Source organism: Amphiprion ocellaris, chromosome 10, assembly GCF_022539595.1.
Source record: "Amphiprion ocellaris isolate individual 3 ecotype Okinawa chromosome 10, ASM2253959v1, whole genome shotgun sequence".
NCBI lineage: Eukaryota > Metazoa > Chordata > Actinopteri > Pomacentridae > Amphiprion > Amphiprion ocellaris.
In genome coordinates, this window is record NC_072775.1 from 15,026,094 (window position 1) to 15,044,794 (window position 18,701).

General features: G+C 35.2%; 2 protein-coding genes and 1 long non-coding RNA gene across 3 annotated transcripts; 2 read left to right on the forward strand and 1 right to left on the reverse strand.

Moving 5' to 3' along the window:
* Positions 1-2,394: 2,394 nt before the first annotated feature.
* ccl20a.3 (chemokine (C-C motif) ligand 20a, duplicate 3) lies at positions 2,395-3,439 on the reverse strand. Its single transcript, XM_023268921.3, has 4 exons — positions 3,278-3,439; positions 2,987-3,095; positions 2,785-2,859; positions 2,395-2,693 (listed from the first exon to the last, which is right to left on the reverse strand). Exons 1-4 carry the CDS (start codon positions 3,348-3,350, stop codon positions 2,648-2,650), a joined length of 303 nt encoding a protein of 100 aa, XP_023124689.1. The 5' UTR covers positions 3,351-3,439; the 3' UTR covers positions 2,395-2,647.
* Positions 3,440-8,077: 4,638 nt separating this feature from the next.
* ccl20a.4 (chemokine (C-C motif) ligand 20a, duplicate 4) lies at positions 8,078-8,899 on the forward strand. The gene is made up of 4 exons (XM_023268887.3): positions 8,078-8,207; positions 8,320-8,431; positions 8,526-8,606; positions 8,707-8,899. Exons 1-4 carry the CDS (start codon positions 8,144-8,146, stop codon positions 8,714-8,716), a joined length of 267 nt encoding a protein of 88 aa, XP_023124655.1. The 5' UTR covers positions 8,078-8,143; the 3' UTR covers positions 8,717-8,899.
* Positions 8,900-10,083: 1,184 nt separating this feature from the next.
* LOC129349789 (uncharacterized) lies at positions 10,084-13,124 on the forward strand. Its single transcript, XR_008602910.1, has 2 exons — positions 10,084-10,495; positions 11,071-13,124. It is a non-coding gene; the product is annotated as an uncharacterized LOC129349789 (long non-coding RNA).
* The last annotated feature ends 5,577 nt before the right edge of the window (positions 13,125-18,701 follow it).

Genomic DNA, 18,701 nt, shown 5'->3' on the forward strand with positions numbered 1-18,701 from the left:
CGTCTTTCAGTTGTCTTCATCCCCATATTTCTAACAGAATACACTCCCCCTGTCATTTAGTAACCAAGCCCCATGTCCATGTCCCCCTCTCCCAAGTCTCTCTGTATTATTCATAGAAAAGCACTCTGTGCAGTGGTGCAGAAGAGTGGAGGTGATGTAATAGTGGCTGTGAGCGTGGCTTCAGACTGTCATTTGGGATGGACTCATGCGGCAGGAGAAAATGCTCAGTTTGTTCGCCTTTGTTGGCGTCGCCAACAGCTACAGCTGATGATCAGGGATCAGACACGATGCACGTCTATGATAGAAGCGTTTTCACTTTTTAAAGTCATTTGAGACTTTCACTGAAATTAAATTGAGAAAGTTACATTTCACAGACCTCATATGCACTCCTGAGCCCCGCTGTGTAAATGTTAAAATGTTGAAAGAAGTGAAGAAATAGTGTGGAAATGCATCTGAAGGTCCACATCATGGTGTGAACCAGCGCCTGGAGATTAACGTGCTGTGACAAAACATTTGCACTTAGAAATCCCACTGCAACAGCAAAACTAATGCAAGGGCTGCTGAAATGTCATTTCACACCACTTTGAAGTGACACTACCTCCATCTAGTGTCGAGGTTTTTATTTTTTACATGACTTCATTGTGTAATTGGTATGAAAATAATTAAATACTTTAACGGGAATAAAACTACAGCAGACAAATCTTTAATGGAACATGATAAACTACATTATCTTGGTTTTTCACAATTAGACTGTTACTTACAAATGCTGTAAATCATCTCTTTCCTAAGACTTACGTAAGCACAGCTTTGGTTTGGTACATTTTAAGTGCCATATAGATCAAATTTTACTCGTTTGCACAGGAACTGCTAATTTGATGAGTTAAAGTGATTGTAGAGCTGAATTCATTCATCACATTATCATTAATCAGAAATATTCATGCACTCAAAGGCAGACAGCTGTGTTTAAGCATTAATGGGCCCAACATGCTGAGAACTTACTGCTACATCTGGCCTGTGAATTATTCTTCTTGTTAGTTTTATCATTCTTATTACTATTGTGTTCTAGCAAGGTTAAAATGCTTTATCTCATCTATAATAAGCAGCACTCCAACAGTCGTCTGAAGACACCTAATAGGAGAACGATTGATTATTTCTGCATGCAGTTTACTGTGGCTGTTTCCTGCCTCATCAGCAGGCAGAAATAAGCTTCCTTTTCATACAACCTGAAGCTGCACATACAGTAACAGGAGAGGAAGTCGACTTCAAAGTATATATTTCAAATTTATCACTGAAAAACAGCCATTTTCCCATGTGAAGTGAATCATCTACAAATCCTGTCCCTGTTAACAGGATTTAAAGGGAGCTTCATTTAAAAATGGAAAGTTAAATTCATGATCTGTAATAAACTCCTTTCCTGAGCGTAACAAACATCTGGTTTACCCCTACAGTCTGTTAATACTCTGCTTTCCTCTGTAGGTTTTGCTTGTAACAGCTGACATTCATGAGATATTACAGTTGTTATCTAAAATGTCATTTCTACATGTATGTTCTGTGTGTTAAATCTATAAGCCCTATATACAAACATTTATTCTTATTTGTAGGACATAGTAATAGCTGTACTGTGTCTGTAACTGACGTCAGAGTGACATTTTTTGTGCTACGATTTCATCATTCTTTATTGCATCATTATCACATAGCTTGAATGTTTCAAAATCGTAGTGTAGGTTTGCTTCAAGCATGTAAAGTAAATGAAGATTTTTTTTTTATTACTTGAGATATGATGGACCCATTTACAGCATTATGTATGTAAATTGTGGATAAACTTTCAAGAAACTATTCCAAATATGTCATGCATCAGTGTGGTAAAGTGTGCTCCTATTTAAATCACTGTATCTACAATTGTTTTATATATGATATAATATATATTATATATAAATAATATGTATTGCAACAAGCAGACACACTCTATTTAAAGCAACTTCCAACAGTCTGTGTGAAACTCATTGGACCTAAAACCTTCTACTTCCCCATAGCTGATGTCATACTTGTTATACTGTCAACATGGAAATACCTGTTCTCCAACATGCTTTAAATCAACAGCGAACACAACTTCCTCCTGCTGATGTCACACAGGACTCTCACTCCTCCGCGTTTCATTATTTTCTAGGTTTGATCACAAGGCTTGAAAATTCCAGAGCTGGAATTTTTCACCGTGAGAATGTTGACAAGGAAGTTAGATAAAACACTGACATGCTGTCAGGCATGTATCCCATTACAGTTCTACAGCAACTTTACTACACATTAGGAAGAAGAGTTTTACATAAGCACCAACCAAGTTACTCATTGTATCTATATTTAGATAGAACAACACAAAACCAGTTATGAAGCCCAGTATTCTTTCATTAACAAAACTTTAATGTTTTATGTAAAAACAAGAACAACAACAAAATTTTACATTCACAAAGAATACAAAAATATGAAAATTGTATTATACAATGCTCTTACAATTGAGCTGATAGACATGGCTAAGCACCACAGCTTTTTTTTTTGACAGCAGTTAAATTGTAAAGCAGTGAAACATCTTTGGTCACTGGATAACAGGCGAAGCTGAGATAGAAGATAGCTTGATGTAGCTGGAGTCACTTCTTCATTTATGTGCTTGTGAGGTCTTGTGCACATGTTGTGCCTTTGCCCTGCAATGATAATTTATTTGAGTGAGTTGAGTTACTTCACTTTTGCTGTTTTCTGGAGGAACTGCAGTATTATGTTTCATGAAGTTCTTACCTTAAACGTTCGACATATTCTATCACCCAATTCAAAGCAGGATCGGTGCACGCTTTACCCTTGCTCGTGTGGAAACTATAGATTAAAAAGAAAGAAAATTAAATTGTTATTATTGTTATTAACAACAACAACAATAATAATAATAATAATACAAACACTAATGTTGTCTCATATATTAGTTTCATCTCTAGGTGATACTCACATGATTGCATCCAAAGGACACATCTCTGTAACAGTCTGGACTGAGTATCCCTTGATAATATGAAATGGTAGTTTCACTGTCATGTATTTTGAACAGCATCTGGGTCTTACTGTAAAACAAGAGAAAAGACGATTTAATTTGATAACAAAAGAGTAAAAGACAGTTATATACAAATCCTCTAGGTAGTGAAATTGCTTAAATGCATACAAAGAAAAAGAAACAAATCAAACGACAAATAAAATGAAGAAAGATTTGGAGAGGTAGATGCAAGAATTAAATTCAAGTACACACCTGCATCGTTTGTGGCCACGAGACAAAGAGTGACGAGTGTGATCGCCATCACCGTGACTCTGACTGACACCATGTCTCCCTCTGTGCTGGCAGCAGTGATCCTGAGCTGAGTTGCTGTCTCGCCTGTTGTCCTCAGGTGGAGTCAGAGAGGTTGTGGTGACAAGCTGCTGATCTCAGCAGCCTTTTATGTTCTTTAGAGAAAGTCGGAAAACATGAGCTCTGCCCACAACAGAAGTGTTGCACCATCGCAGAAAACCCCCCCAAATTTTCCCCAATGAAAGGAAAAGGAGAAGATAATTGAAGGGGGACATAACATCCACACAGCAGCAGTATTGTCATTCATCTGTGTGTATGATAGTGATTCTATGTTTATCATGAAGAACATAGAAATGTTTTATTGGAGAAAAAAATGATACAACTGTGTTTAAAGATCAAGCTGCAAAGAAAGAAATGCTGTTATATCCCATGACACTGACAAGCAAATTCACATATTAAAAATAAAAGTACTCACTGCAGAAAAATGTCCCATGGAATATAATATAATATAATGTAATGTAATATAATATAATATAATGTAATGTAATGTAATGTAATGTAATATAATGTAATATAATATAATATAATATAATATAATATAATATAATATAATATAATATAATATAATATAATATAATATAATATAATATAATATAATGTAATGTAATGTAATGTAATGTAATGTAATGTAACTAATAAAATACAATATAATATAGTATTGTATTGTATTGTATTGTATTGTATTGTATTATATTATATTATATTATATTATATTATATTATATTATATTATATTATATTATATTATATTATATTATATTATATTATATTATATTATATTATATTATATTATATTATATTATATATTTTATTATATATTAATGTGCAATTGACAGTTAAAGTTTTTGCTTTGTTAAAAAATAAAAAAGATTATTATTGCTTGTTCTGTCCAACTAGTTGTGCAAATTTCCAAATTATAAAAAATTTAATATCTGGAAAAAAAACAGCAAATCTTCAAACTTAGGAAAGCTTTAGCTGGAAACATTAAATATTTGATATTTTTAGACTGAAAAAAAAATACTTAAACAACTGTCAAAATAGTTGCCAGTTCACTTTCTGTCTTTGTTTCAGCTCTGCTTGGATTTACAGGTTGGACTAGTTTAATTTATAACAAAATATCCTCGTTTATGAATTGCAAAATCAGTAATTTGTACAGTAATTAGTACCTAAACTTTCAGATGAAACTAGAAATGTAAAAACTACAGTACTGTAGTTGAATATAACCATAAAGTAAAAACTCTGTGCAGCATCTGACTTTGTTACATTCCACCACTGCTCATTGCATCACACATAGACCAAATGTAGAAAATGCTTGAACATATAATTAAAAGCCAGTTCACCGTTGGGTTACACATGTTAGGTGTTGGCATCACCACACCTTCACAAAAACAAAGAGCCCTGCAGAGCCAGTGCAACATGGGAAGTTACCAGGAGCAGCTCCTTTTGTGACTCTCACTATGCACATAAGTCATAAAAGGCATGAGAATATTTGTTTAAAAACCCTGTGACATTTAGAGGCAAGTTTTAAAAGAGTTTAAGGAGTATGAGAACGAAGACCTCTTAGCTTCTGCTTGATGTGGGGCGCTACAAGTGGGCTGCTTTGAGGTTGTGCAGAGGTTCTTTTCTAGGTCAGAGGAACACTCACTAGGCACTCAAGACTCATGCATCAAAGGAAAAAAATGCACTGGAAGCAGTGAAATAGGTCGTGATGCAGTTAATGTCAGTCTAATTGTGTATCATGAACTTTCCACAAAAACCACACAATGTTTGAGTTACAGCAAATGTTTCTGATTTCCTGCAGCGCTTTGTCTCACTGTGTAATAGAGTCCACATAGAATAAGTAAATGTAATGATTGATATAAAACTGTCAAGTTGCTCAGAATTCAAGGGCAGATCTGATCACTGAATTCAAATTTCTTTTTATCTTTCAAAATACAACTTCCCCTCTCATATGCAGTACAGTAAGCTTCACTTACAATGAGGTTTAAAGAATAACGTGCACATTCTTTAAGATTATGTCAATGTGACACTCATCACAAGCTAACAATCCTGTTGAAGAGACTGTCGTTACTGGAACTGTTCCTCATGTTCAATGATGGTAGTGATGGAAGATAAAATCTCCAGATCAGAAAGTTACAGTCTTTTTTTTACAACATATGTATTGCTTTATCATGCTTTGGTAGCACTGGAGCATTGCTTTAGAACAGGGGTGTCAAACATGCGGCTCGTGGGCCAAAACCGGCCCTCCAGAGGATCCAATCAGGCCCACAGGACAACTTTGTAAAGCGTGAAAATAACAGAAAAGACATTAACTGTAAATTTGTAAAACCGTAAATTTGAAATAATTTCTAGACCATGACAAGTTGTTTTGATCACAAAGTAAAATACTATATCATTCAGTTCCAGATACCTGCGACTACATGTTTTGTGACTTTATAGACACTCTGTAGATCTGTAGGTTGTAATGTGTAAATGGTAAACTTGAATTTATATTTCTTAAGAAATTCCAGGTTGTTCATAATGTTTTGTAAAAAGATAATTCCTTAAATGTGAACATTGTTGCACTAAAACAAAGGAAAAACTTGGAGTTGTGGTTATATGTAGATTATTATGCTATGATTTTACTGGCCGGGCCCACTTGAGATCAAATTGGGCTGAATGTGGCCCCAGAACTAAAATGAGTTTGACATCCCTGCTTTAAAATATACTAAGTTTCTGTAAGAAGAAGACACGTGATCGCTGAGAGTATACAAAAGTTTACGTAGTTTTCACTAAGCCCTTTTCTCAGGCAACTCAAAGCCACCGAGTGACATACTCCGACCAAAGTTTGGAAGAAAAGTTAATAAAATTCTGTTAAATTTCCTTCTAGGAAGTTGGTTGAGCATGGTATGTTTTCAGGACCTTTAAGAGTTTAACAATAGAAGCATAACTTCCCCTTGATAAAGAGTCATAGCTGTGGCAGGCTTTTAACAGCAGACGTTTCGATTAGTCACAGTCATAGGAAAAGTGTACATATTACTACCATCATTAACATTGTCTGCTCTCTGAGAATGCCCCAGTAAGACATGACAGTCAGAGAATCAGGACAGCCATTAAGAATTATGGACAGGAGGAAATATTTTCAAAATTGGGCCTCATCCACCTGTCATACTTGATCCCAGTTAAGAATCAACCATAGATCATTACATGGAGTCTCACTGTGCCCTGGGCTGGTGTCGACTTTGATCCCACAATACCTGGACACTGAAACAGAAGGAGCTCAGTGGACTGAAGCCATCATTAACTGTGTTATTTCACCTGCTGTTCATTCTGTGACATGTCCTCTGTAAATAAAAAAAAAGAAGAAGAAGACTGAAAAAAGACTTTCCCATAAATGTGTTGAATTTTAACTTAAAATGCCTATTTCATGACCCGAACGGTAAGTGGTTAGTACTCAAAGCATTTTACAGTGTGTTTGTCATTTATCCATTCGCAGACGCATTCAGCATCTTTCCCAGGGACATTTTGACATGTAGAGGGACGGTGGATTGAACCACCAAGCTTGCAGTTAGTGGACAACCGCCTCTACCACAGTCACTCCAAAAGACCAGAAAGGCACAATGACATGAAGCCAGACTGTCTTACTGTACAGTGTCAGGTGAGTGATGTGGGGGTGGACAGTCATTGTTCAGTCAATCAGTAAGAAATAGATGTTGGGGAAAAAAAAGGAAAATGCTTGAGGACTATACAGTGCATTGGAGCCTCTGATGACTCTGCCTTTTCCTGTTCAGTGATGATGGTTGAGCAGTCTTAAAATCTCCATTCTCTGTAATCAGCTTTGGATAAATTATAACTTGTATACCTTAATGCAAAAACAATAAAAAAGATTTTAAAAATAGCTTGCGGTAATACAGACAAATTGTCCTGTACACCTTGCCTCGTTGTGTTATCTGCATAGCAATAAGGTCAGCAGGATGTTTTGTTGTGAGGTTTTGGGGTTGCTGTATGTTGTTTCTTGTTCTCAAGTCAATTCTATCAACAGTAGTGGAAGAAATAACTATTTATTGTACCTGAAACTGGCAATATTGTAGCAAGAACTTACTTAAGTCTTGCTTAAGTAAATGTATATAAAAAAGTAGCTTAATAAAGTAAAAGTAAAAAAGTATCCATTATGCTGTCAATGTATTATTGAATTGAATATTGTATTGTTCTGTTATAATTACTCATCTATTACTGTCAAAGCAGAATTTTAATGTTGAGGGAAGAGAAACAAATTTAGCCACTTCACATAGAGTAAGCAGTGTAATGTGGAAAAACAAACCAAAAAAATCCTATTTTGCAAACTGATACTATACTGAAATATAGTGAAGAGAAGCAGAAAGTAACATAATAATAATAATAATAATAATAATAATAATAATAATAATAATAATAATAATAATAATAATAATAATAATAATAATAAAGTTAAAATGTCTTGTATTTGTAGTATAAGTATAACCTGAATAAATGTGGGTGTCAGATAGTATTCATCATTATCGTGAATCATAATATCGTGCCAGTTTTTAAATATGTCCTCTTTCTTGTGATGAGGGGATTTTGGGTACAATAAAGGTTATGTCACATTTCCCGCTTGACCCAATTTACAATGGCATAGGTGTTTCCAGCGAAGTTACTCGGATGCGGTTGGACCTTTCCCTTTCAGCTAACAGTATTTAAACTTCACGAGCAGAGACAAACTTTACTAATTCATCCCAACTGAGAATCCTGATCAGATCCACCGCCGAAGACGATGGCGAAGCTCGCTGTGTGTGCTGCTGTTCTGCTGCTGCTGCTGGTGGCGCCGAGTGAAACCAGTAAGTATGACTTCACCACCGATTCACTGCACTTGTTCCACAGTAAAATGGGTCAATGCATGTGATACCTGCCTCTGGTTTTACTCAGAGTCTGTGCTTCTTTTCTTTAAAGGTCCCCCACGGTTTTGCTGCACACGGTACCAAGAAACTCAGGTGCCAGTTAAAATGCTGAAAAGCTACAGAATCCAAGATGACATGGGTCACTGCAACATCAAAGCAGTAGTGTAAGAAAAACTGTTGAGACTATACGCTTAAAGTACAAATTGTCAGCTCTGCTTTTGCACTAATTTCTGAACTTCTTCCCTTGTCTGATAACAGTTTCAAGACCAAGAGAAACAAGGATTTATGTGGCAATCCTGAGGAAGAATGGGTGCAGAAAGCCATGGAGCTGATCCCTCGGTATGACACTGTCTTTGCTTAACCTGCCTCTGTGCTCAAACTCAAGATTCGGCTGCCCTGTGCGACTGTATCTAATGTTTTGCTTTGGTCTTTCTGGCAGGAGACACTGAGCAGCATCATGGAGGTCACCTGAAGAAATCAGCCTGAAGACATAAAGATGCACAAGATGAATTTAATGCATCACTTTCAATTTTTGGAATTAAATTAATATAATATTTTTAGCATCTAAAATTTATTGATTTGAAAACAATAAACACAATATATTTTTTGAAAATTTCGGATCTACTGCTTTTATTTGTGTATATTCATGAACAACAGCAGGAAATCTCACAGCACCTGATGTAAAAGTACTCACTTTAAAGAAAAAATTAGATTCACTGAGAAAGTAATCAGCAGATAATAATGAGACTAATTATTAGGTGCAGTTGGATACAAAATAATTCAAAAATGAGCTCTACTTCAATGGGGACTCAGAATAATTACTTTCAATGACAATAAATCTTATCCTGATTGTTCGATCAATAAAATATCAGAAGAGGGTGAAAAATGTTGATCAATGTTTTCCGAAGGCCAAGATGATGTCCTCAGATGTCTTCTTTTGTCAACAACCCAAACATGTTTAATTTACTGTCATAATAGTGAGCAAAACAGCAAATGTCCAGTGTATAAAGCGGGAATCAGAAGATAAAGAAAAGATAATTTGAACAGATGCATCAATTATGAAAATATCAATTTTATAACTGACAACTACTAGATTAATCAATACATTTGTTTTAACCTCATCCAACTACAACAGCAGAATCCTGCGTTGATGATAATTCATGATTAAATAATAATCTATTGATTATCACAAGGGGCAAAAAAAGCGCCTTCCCTCATATGCACACAGTGTAAATTATAATTAATTCGCTAATTCATTTCAGTTCAGTTTTGAGAGGTGTGTGTGAGTTGCACTACCACTTTTGAAATCGTATTGGTCAGGACAGATTTAATTTCATTCAACTATGATGTCTTTTTTTTTTATTTTTTAGGTTGGGAGAATTCTCCATTTCACGGCAGAATATTTGCGGCAACATTGTGTGGGTGGATGTATTAATTGATTAATATGGGTACAGTGGGTGGCTTTGTGAAAATCAAAACACATTTTACTGTCACGTGATTTGCTGAGGTTAGTTAAATTTCCATCAAATGCTGACAGTATTTTCAAACCTGAAACCATAAATGGTGGAGATGGCTTGATGGTTGAGGGTTTCTAATGTAAAGGTCGGGAGTTCAAACCCCAACACCATAAAACTGCTGGGTCAATATATAATTGCGGGACTTTTTGTAACATAGTTTACAGGTATCATAGTTGACATTTTTGCTGTTTTCAGGTCTAAAATCAACATGGCCGCCAACACTATTCCCTCTAAGGTGCGTGCGTCCGCAATTGCGCACTGTTGACACGGTCTCCGCGCACAGAAAATCTGCACGCACAAAAAAAATCCAACCTAAATTGTAAATAAAATAAACACGTAACAATTCATTCTGTGCTATTTTTCATTGTGAGTCAGTGAGTGACCGGTGACTGGCTGCTGCAGCCAATGATGCGATTCACATACGTATTTACCATAGACTGTATATAATGGTATTTACGCAGCTAATCATCGTCAGGCGTCCTTATGTGCAGCCACCGTTGTTCTCATAGATATGAATGAGTAGATAGGACACGCCCCTTTGAGCTGCGTGCTACAGCGAGGCTAAGCTAGTGGGGACAAAGTTTCAGTGCATTCTGTTGATGTAGACGGCGTGAAAACAGAAACAAGAAGTATGCCGGCTCACTGTGCTGCATACAATTACACACTACGTCGTACGATTGAGACAAGGAAACTTGGAATGACTTTTCATAGGTAAGAATAGTTTTTGGCTCTTTTTTCATTATGAAATCTTGTTGAGAGCTTCCAGTCTATGAGAGCTAACTAGTTAGCCACTAGCAAAACGCTAAGACGAGCTAGCAGCTTGACAACCAAATACCAGACGATTAATAGTAGCGGTAGTATAGTTGTACAAGCAGTAGTAGTAATACTAAAAGTACAAGCAGCAGTAGTAGTATAAACAGCTGTAAACGTCACAGTATAGCCTTTAGTCAACAGCTGTCAGTAGGTGAGGAGCAACACAAAAACAGTCCAAACGCTGTTTTCCAGAGGGTTAGACGAGTATTTATTTGAAAGAGGAAGTTTACAACAACACAACATGTGAGGGGGTTAAAAACAAATGGGTGTTAGTAAAATAAAAATAAACAGAACTAAAAGTGAACTTCATGTTGACATTGATGGGCATTCCAACCAGGAACAAAGTAAAAGATAATCAATACAAAAAAAAAACTCTTCCTGTTCACCTCTTAAAACCCCAAAACACACCGCAGTAGCACCCTAAACTAAAACTACCAATGGGTTTCCTGTTTTCCTTTCTGAACAATTCAAAGGTCCCTCTCTATCTCCCCACACATCCACCAACCACTGGAACACATCTCCAAAGTTCTGCCGGGCCAGCTCAGCTTCCCCTCAGAAGAAGCTCCGCCAGATGAAGGAGCCTTTTGAGAGGCAGCTGGCATCGTGATTGGACTGTACTTTGGTCTGTTCCAATCCAGCTTCAGCTCCAGAGACGGCAGGCGGGACGAGTCAACGGAGGCCGAGTGGACGAAGGCATGCAGCTGAGTACAATCCAGAAAACAACAGAGGAGGAGTGCAGCGGCCCAGAGCCAGAACAACCAGAGTAGCATCGTATGTCTCTTAGAAAACATCATAGTATAACCTTTGGTATGAAAAAACACCATCATATACATCGTACATTGTACAAATAACAAGTCAAAGGAAAGTGACATGCATTGTAGAATTGTAGTAATTGTGGGCTGACTGATTTACTGATTATCAGTATTTTATTTTTTACTGATTTACGGTAATAAATACATTTAAAAATGGCGCTTTATCTACCTGTGGTCGCTCTGTCTTCTGGAGTGATTTGATTGGTTATACGTCACAAATAAAACTCCTTTAACTTAACATCTGTAAACAAAACAAAAACGGATCAACAACGTTTTCTGTTAAAGTTTGTGTTCTTGTAAGTTTAACTCCAAGATTTTAAATACTTTCATTTACTGCAAATGAATATACTCCAAATGTCTCACTAATAATCATTTTCAGCCTTAAAAACCCACAAAACACCCCTCTATACTCGACCACACTTAGTACAGTCCGGTTCCCCCTTCTATAAATCTGCTTGGAATCGTCCACTTCCTGTTTGTCAAAGTGGCCTTCTACCTGGACAGGTTTTGTTGGAGCTCATGCAACAAACATTTTGGGTAACTGCACTTTAATATGGATTGATGACACTGAATTAGAGTCTGTATTAATGAGACTGAGTTAAGATATGTAGCTCTGTCATTAAATACGAAATTATTTCTCAAAATTCACGGAGAAAAGTCTGAAATGTTTGCTAGGTTAGCGTCCCACATGTTCTTTGGCTCAGCTAAAGCTAACTCTCTCCAACTTCTGGATCTCTTGAGTTGCTTGTTGTTAAAATATCTTGCTAGATTTGCTGAAGCTCAGAAAGTCTGAGATGTTTGTTAGAAAATAAGCTCATTCTCAAGTCTTATCTGAACTGTCCTCTTTTGTTTGAACTTTCCCTAAACTTAGGAGTTAATGACAGAGCAGCACATCCAGACTCAGTCTCATTTATGTAGAGATTAAACTTCAGTGTCATTCATTGATGTTAAAGTGCAGTTTTTCAAATGTTTCTTGCACATGCTCCCAACCAAACCAGTCCAGGTGGAAGACGATGTGAAGAGAAAGCTCCAGAGGATGAATATCACACATTTACGTTGGAAATAAATGTCCTTCAATTTGACATCGTCATGCAAATGATGTTCAGATCTTTGAGTACTTTGCTGATGTTTGTTTCTAAGTATTTTTTGACACTCGGCCCCAAAGATTAAAACCTTTTACTGCTCACAAGCTGCAACAATTCACACGTTATCAACTATCTTTCTGACTAAACTAAGATAAAAACTGAAAAACTGCCTGATTCCTGCATCATGAATGTAAATCTTTTTGGTTTTTATGACAGTAAACTGAATATATTTGGGTTTGACATTTTATAAACCAAACAAGAAATGAATTACTGGAGGAAACGACAGATTAATGGACAAAGAAAATGTGTTTTCCAACATATATGGCTGAATTACTCCAACATTACAAGATACATACAATTTTAATTCAATTTTATTTATATAACGCCAATTACAGGTCAAATTGTCTCGACACTTTATTTTTATATTTTTTGTCATATTTAAAATATGAAAACGTAAGAAATTTAAACCTCTTGACTAATCGAATTTATTATTTGGTTTTTAAGAGACTAATCGACAACTAAAATAACTTTCTCCAATAAAACTAATAAACATGAGGTCAAATAGAAGAAACAGTTTTAAATACTGCAGTCCCACGACGACAAGAATAAAGTTTCTCAACAAAAACTAAATCTGCTGGTGGATTCCATTAAAATCCTAATAAATGATAATAAAGTGTGATACTAAAGGTTTGTGGTGCTAAAAATCTCCAAGTAAAGATATCAAGTTGAACATCTAGATGGAGGTTGATAAAAGTTGACCTCCCTTCATTTCTCTGGAGCGACTCCATGGATTTTATGGATGGTGGTTAAAGACCTGCTCTTCTAGTGGTCTTCCTTCTAGTCGCTGTAAAAAGTCAGTCCATCCTGACCGACTTCAACACCTCTTCATGACAACTTGTTCTGCCTCTGACCTCGTGGAAACTCCAGAAACTCGGGAAAACCGATCGAGACTCGAAGAACTCGTGGAGACTCGAAGAACTCGTCGGGCGGGGGAAGGTGTGCTGGGTGGTGGGGGAGTAGAGGGGGGAGGCCGCCACCCACCTCCCCACCTACTCTTCGCCCTGACTCCACCCAGACTCCGCCTTGGTTCTGCCCATGTGGTCACTTCACGAACTACGATGTCAAAGGGACGACGAATTTATTTCTTTTCATCTGATCTGTAGCTCAGTGAGTTAAGGATTTGCCTATGGAGCTGCAGGTCGCTGGTTCAAGACCAGACCCTTCTTAAATTTTTCACAGAATCCTGACAAAGACAAACAAAGAAAATTGCCGGTGGTGGGTCTTGAACCTGCGACCTTCCACTTGGTAGTCCGTCTTCTTACCTCCTGAGCTACTTGCTCAGATACTAATTCTACTTTTTTTTGCGCATTTATCATCTATTTTTTGTCATTTTCGAGTTTTTTTTTTTAACTCGAGTCTCGACTCGACCGTTTTTCTCAGGAGGTTGGACTTTAGCCCTTGTGCTGGAGGGTTGAACCCTCAGTTCCAAGACTTTCCAAGCCTCCAGACCTTCCGAGTCCTCAGGACCTGAGCTTTCACACAGTCTGAGGGCTGAAATTTTCTAAGTCCCACAGTAGTTCTCTGTTAGATTTCACTTCCAGACAGTCCAAGGACTGATATCTTCTAAGTTCCTGAGTAGTTGTCTGTTAGTTTGAACCTTTCGACAGTCTGAGGGCTGAAATTTTAAAAGATTCTCAGTACTTCTCTGTTAGTTTGAACCTTTAGACAGTCTGAAGACTGAAATCTTAAAAGTTCTTGAGTAGTTCTCTGTTAGTTTGAACCTTCAGACAGTCTGAGGACTGAAATTGTAAAAGTTTCTCAGTACGTCTCTGTTAGTTTGAACTTTCTGGTTAATAGAAGCCTTAAAACTTGTGACCATGAGTCTTGATTTCACATTTAGACCATTCATCTGAGTTCTTCTGAGACCTTCACCTGTGGGTTGTTTAGAAATCCTAAACAAACTTTGATTCTCTTCACTGAACAGTAAAGTTTGTGGAGATCAAAAGGTAACATTAGTTTGACCAATGCCTTCAACTACTAGTAGACTTTATCTGGAAAGCAGTTTTCTGAAATGAGTTCTTAGTAAATCTGTCCACAGTCAAATCAAGCGCACAGAAAGAGGAAGCGTTTGAAGAAACAACTTGATGTTTTCATTTCAGACTAGAAAACACCTTAAGGCCTTTATTTGTTTTTGCTCTTTTTGATCATTTTATTGTCTCTTCTGTTTAATTTGATCTTCTAAAGTTTAACTGGTGTCTTTTCAAATGTTTTGTCTTTAGTTTGATTCTTCTTAAATGTTTAGTTTTGCTCTTTTCTCACCTTTTATTCTTTTCTAATATCTGATTTGATTTCCAAATGTTTTGTCTTTTTAATTAATTTGTCTTAATTTAATTAATTTAATTTGTCATTTTATTTTCAAATGTTTTATCGGCTTGTTTGAATTTTTTTTCTTTCCCAATATTTAATTTTTCGATTAAATCTTGAAGGTTTTTCTTTTTAAATGTTTTACCACCTTTTAATGTTTAATTTTCTTTTTAAATGCTTCATTGTATTTTCTGTTTAATTCCTATTTGAAGTTTTATTGTCTTTAAGATGTAATTTTCTAATTAAACATTTAATTTTTTAATTAAATGTTTTGTCTTTTTAAAGGTTTAATAATCTAATTAAATGTTTTGTATTTTTTTAAATGTTTAATATTCTTCTTGTTTAATTGTATTTTTGAATGTTTAATTATCGAAAATATTTTATCTGTAATTTTGAATATTTGTATTTGAAAAATTCTGTTTAATTTCATAGTTACATGTATGTTGTTTAATTATCTAATTCAATATTTTCTGTTTAATATAGTTAAACATTAAATACAATTAAATTCTATTAAACAGACAAAATATTGAATTAGATAATTAAACAAGATACAGTACATGTAATTATGAAATTAAACAAAATTGATTTTTTTTCTTTCCCAATATTTAATTTTTCGATTAAATCTTGAAGGTTTTACTTTTTAAATGTTTTACCACCTTTTAATGTTTAATTTTCTTTTTAAATGCTTCATTGTATTTTCTGTTTAATTCCTATTTGAAGTTTTATTGTCTTTAAGATGTAATTTTCTAATTAAACATTTAATTTTTTAATTAAATGTTTTGTCTTTTTAAAGGTTTAATAATCTAATTAAATGTTTTGTATTTTTTTAAATGTTTAATATTCTTCTTGTTTAATTGTATTTTTTGAATGTTTAATTATCGAAAATATTTTATCTGTAATTTTGAATATTTGTATTTGAAAATTTTTGTTTAATTTCATAGTTACATGTATTGTATCTTGTTGAATTATCTAATTCAATATTTTGTCTGTTTAATAGAGTTAAACATTAAATACAATTAAATTATATTAAACAGACAAAATATTGAATTAGATAATTAAACAACATACATGTAACTATGAAATTAAACTGAATTTTTCAAATACAAATATTCAAAATTACAGATAAAATATTTTCGATAAACATTCAAAAAATACTTTTTTTAAAAAAAATATATTTTTATTATTTTAATTTAACAGAACAACAAAAACAGGTGGTGATATCACAGGTGCACATCTATATTGTTGAGGGAGGATCAGAAATTAAAAATAAAAACAAGAATAACAAGAGTCTGAGTTACTTAAGATTGTCCAACATACTAATGACTGGTTGCCAAATTTTGAAAAATAAACTTAATCGATTAGCTAACAAGTATCTAATTTTCTCTAAGTGCAATACATTTCCCAATTCTTTTAGCCACATTTCAAAAGAAGGTGGTTTGTCAGACTTCCAACACAGCAATATCATCTTCCTGGCCAATAATGTACACAGTGATATAACTTGTACTTCATTCTTATTTCTTCCCCAGTCCAAATCAGTCACACCAAACAAAACAGTGAGGGGAGTGCATGGTACACTCCTACCAATAGCTTTAGTGAGGAATTCAAACATACAACTCCAGAATGGTTGTAATTTATGACAGAAAAAGAAAAGATGGGACAATGTTCCTTGATCTGTTGAGCATTTGATACATATATCTGAGGCCAAAAACTACTGTTTAATAATAAACCTTTTTAAAAGTTCTATTGTATTAAATTTTTTTCCCTTTGATTTAATTGCTTTTTTGTTATGTAGTTTATTTCTTTAATCTTCTTTTTCTGTCAAGATTATAACCCCAACCTTAAAAATGAAATAAACCCTTAAATCACAATGAAAATACTTCTGTTGTCACAATCATGAGTTAGTCAATTATTCAGTTTATCAATTCAACTTTATTTGTTTAGCACCTTTTACACAGATGACAAAACTAAACAAGCAAAGAGAAAAAAAACTATGCTAAAACTATGATTAAAACTCAAAAACATTTCAAAAAAAAAAAAAAAAAAAATTTAACATGGTAATAAAATCTGTTGTGTCCAGGGGATGGAGGGAGTTTATTGAAGTCTTCTTGGGCTCACATGGGAAATCATTTAAAATATAAACTTGATATTCAGTCTAAGGAAACTGCAGAGCGACAGAAGAACCAACAATATCTCCTGTTTTCTCCTTTAATGAGTCGACTCTTCTTGTGCTTTCAGACCAAAGAACTACAGACTCTTCACAACCTGCTCAAACTCTTGGTACAGGACCTCACCACACGGGTCAAGAAGGTTTCTGTCTCATTTCTACTCTGAAGCTCACCTTCTCCTGCTCAAACTGCTGATAAATGTTTCTGCTGCTCTAAAGTCTGGTCTCCAGAACTTCCTAAAAACTCTCAAAGTCTCTTCTGCTGCAGGTTGCTTTGTAGAACTGTTCCAGAAAACCTCACTAAACCACATGGAGGGGCCTCAAGATAGTCGTCCAAATGAAAACGTACAAAAACCAAACTAGCAGAACTCAAATGCTAAAGTCTCCTGCAGCCTACCAGAGAACCTCTGAGAACAGAGAATCAGGACAGGAACTCTTACCTTCTGGACAACCAATGTTGGTTCTTAAACAAGAATACAGAATGTGTCTGACCAAAAACCTCTAAAGACTCACTACAGCCAAGAGAAAGACACAACTCAGCTGCACCAAATCCACTAATCACTGCAAACATTAGCACCATGTGGGTAAAGAACCACATTTACCAAGACAACTATCCAGTACAAAGCCCTAAAACACACCAAGAAACACATTAAAGTCTATTTTACTGCTAGAAGCTGCAAGCCAACACCTAAAGAACAAACTAAAGCAATGGAGTCAAACCTGGTTCAGTGGTGAAGAAAAGCAGACAAAATGTTTGGCTGCAACTAAATAAAGCAGGAAGACACTGAGCTGCTCAGGTGTTCCTGATAACACCAAGCAGCTCAGGTGTTCCTGATAACACCAAGCAGCCACCTGGACAGCCAATAGGAACACAGCTTACTGGAAGTCCAGAGGGCTGGGTTAGTGAAGGAAATTTAGTTTAAAGTTGAGGCAGAAAGTTAACAAAGAAAGTTGAAAACCACCTTCTGATCCCTGAAATCTCTGAGTTTTCACACAAAGAACACCTGAACATGTCAAACTGGTTCCATAGTAGAACCATCATTGTAAAAACGTCATAGTATGGTGTGTCGCTCAAAAAACATTAGGACCCGGCTGTCAGGGGACAAACATGTAAGAAACATGAGAACAGAGAGAACCCAACCAGTAGGTCACAGTTTATCATCCCCCAGTCATCTCCTGAAGTCCATATGGTGAGAGACATCAGTATCTGGTTGTTAATTTACCAGAGGATGCTTATAATCATGATGATGTGGTCTGTACTCTACAGTATTTTAGTGACTCAATAAACACCTAAGTTGTTTTTTTAAATGCTTTTTAGTTTTTAATAAACATTTAACAGCCTATATGTAATCAATAAATGGCCTTTGCCTATCTTAAGAAAAACTCACTCAGAACTCTGATATGTTAACAGAACTAAATAAATCAATAAATACATGCATACACACAAAAATAAGTTAATACATTAACTGTGTTAAGATAAGATTTAGATTTTTAAAAAAGTTGTTTATGTTTTTGCAGAATCCAGTATTACTCACTGGTCATTTTGGTAGTTTGATTTCACTGTTTAAAATGATGCCACCTCTTTTCAGACAGAACCTGTGATAATAAAACAATACAAAATTTTTAGTTCCGTGTTAATAAAGCACTTAAAGCTTTAAGTATGGCTAAATGCTTTTTTC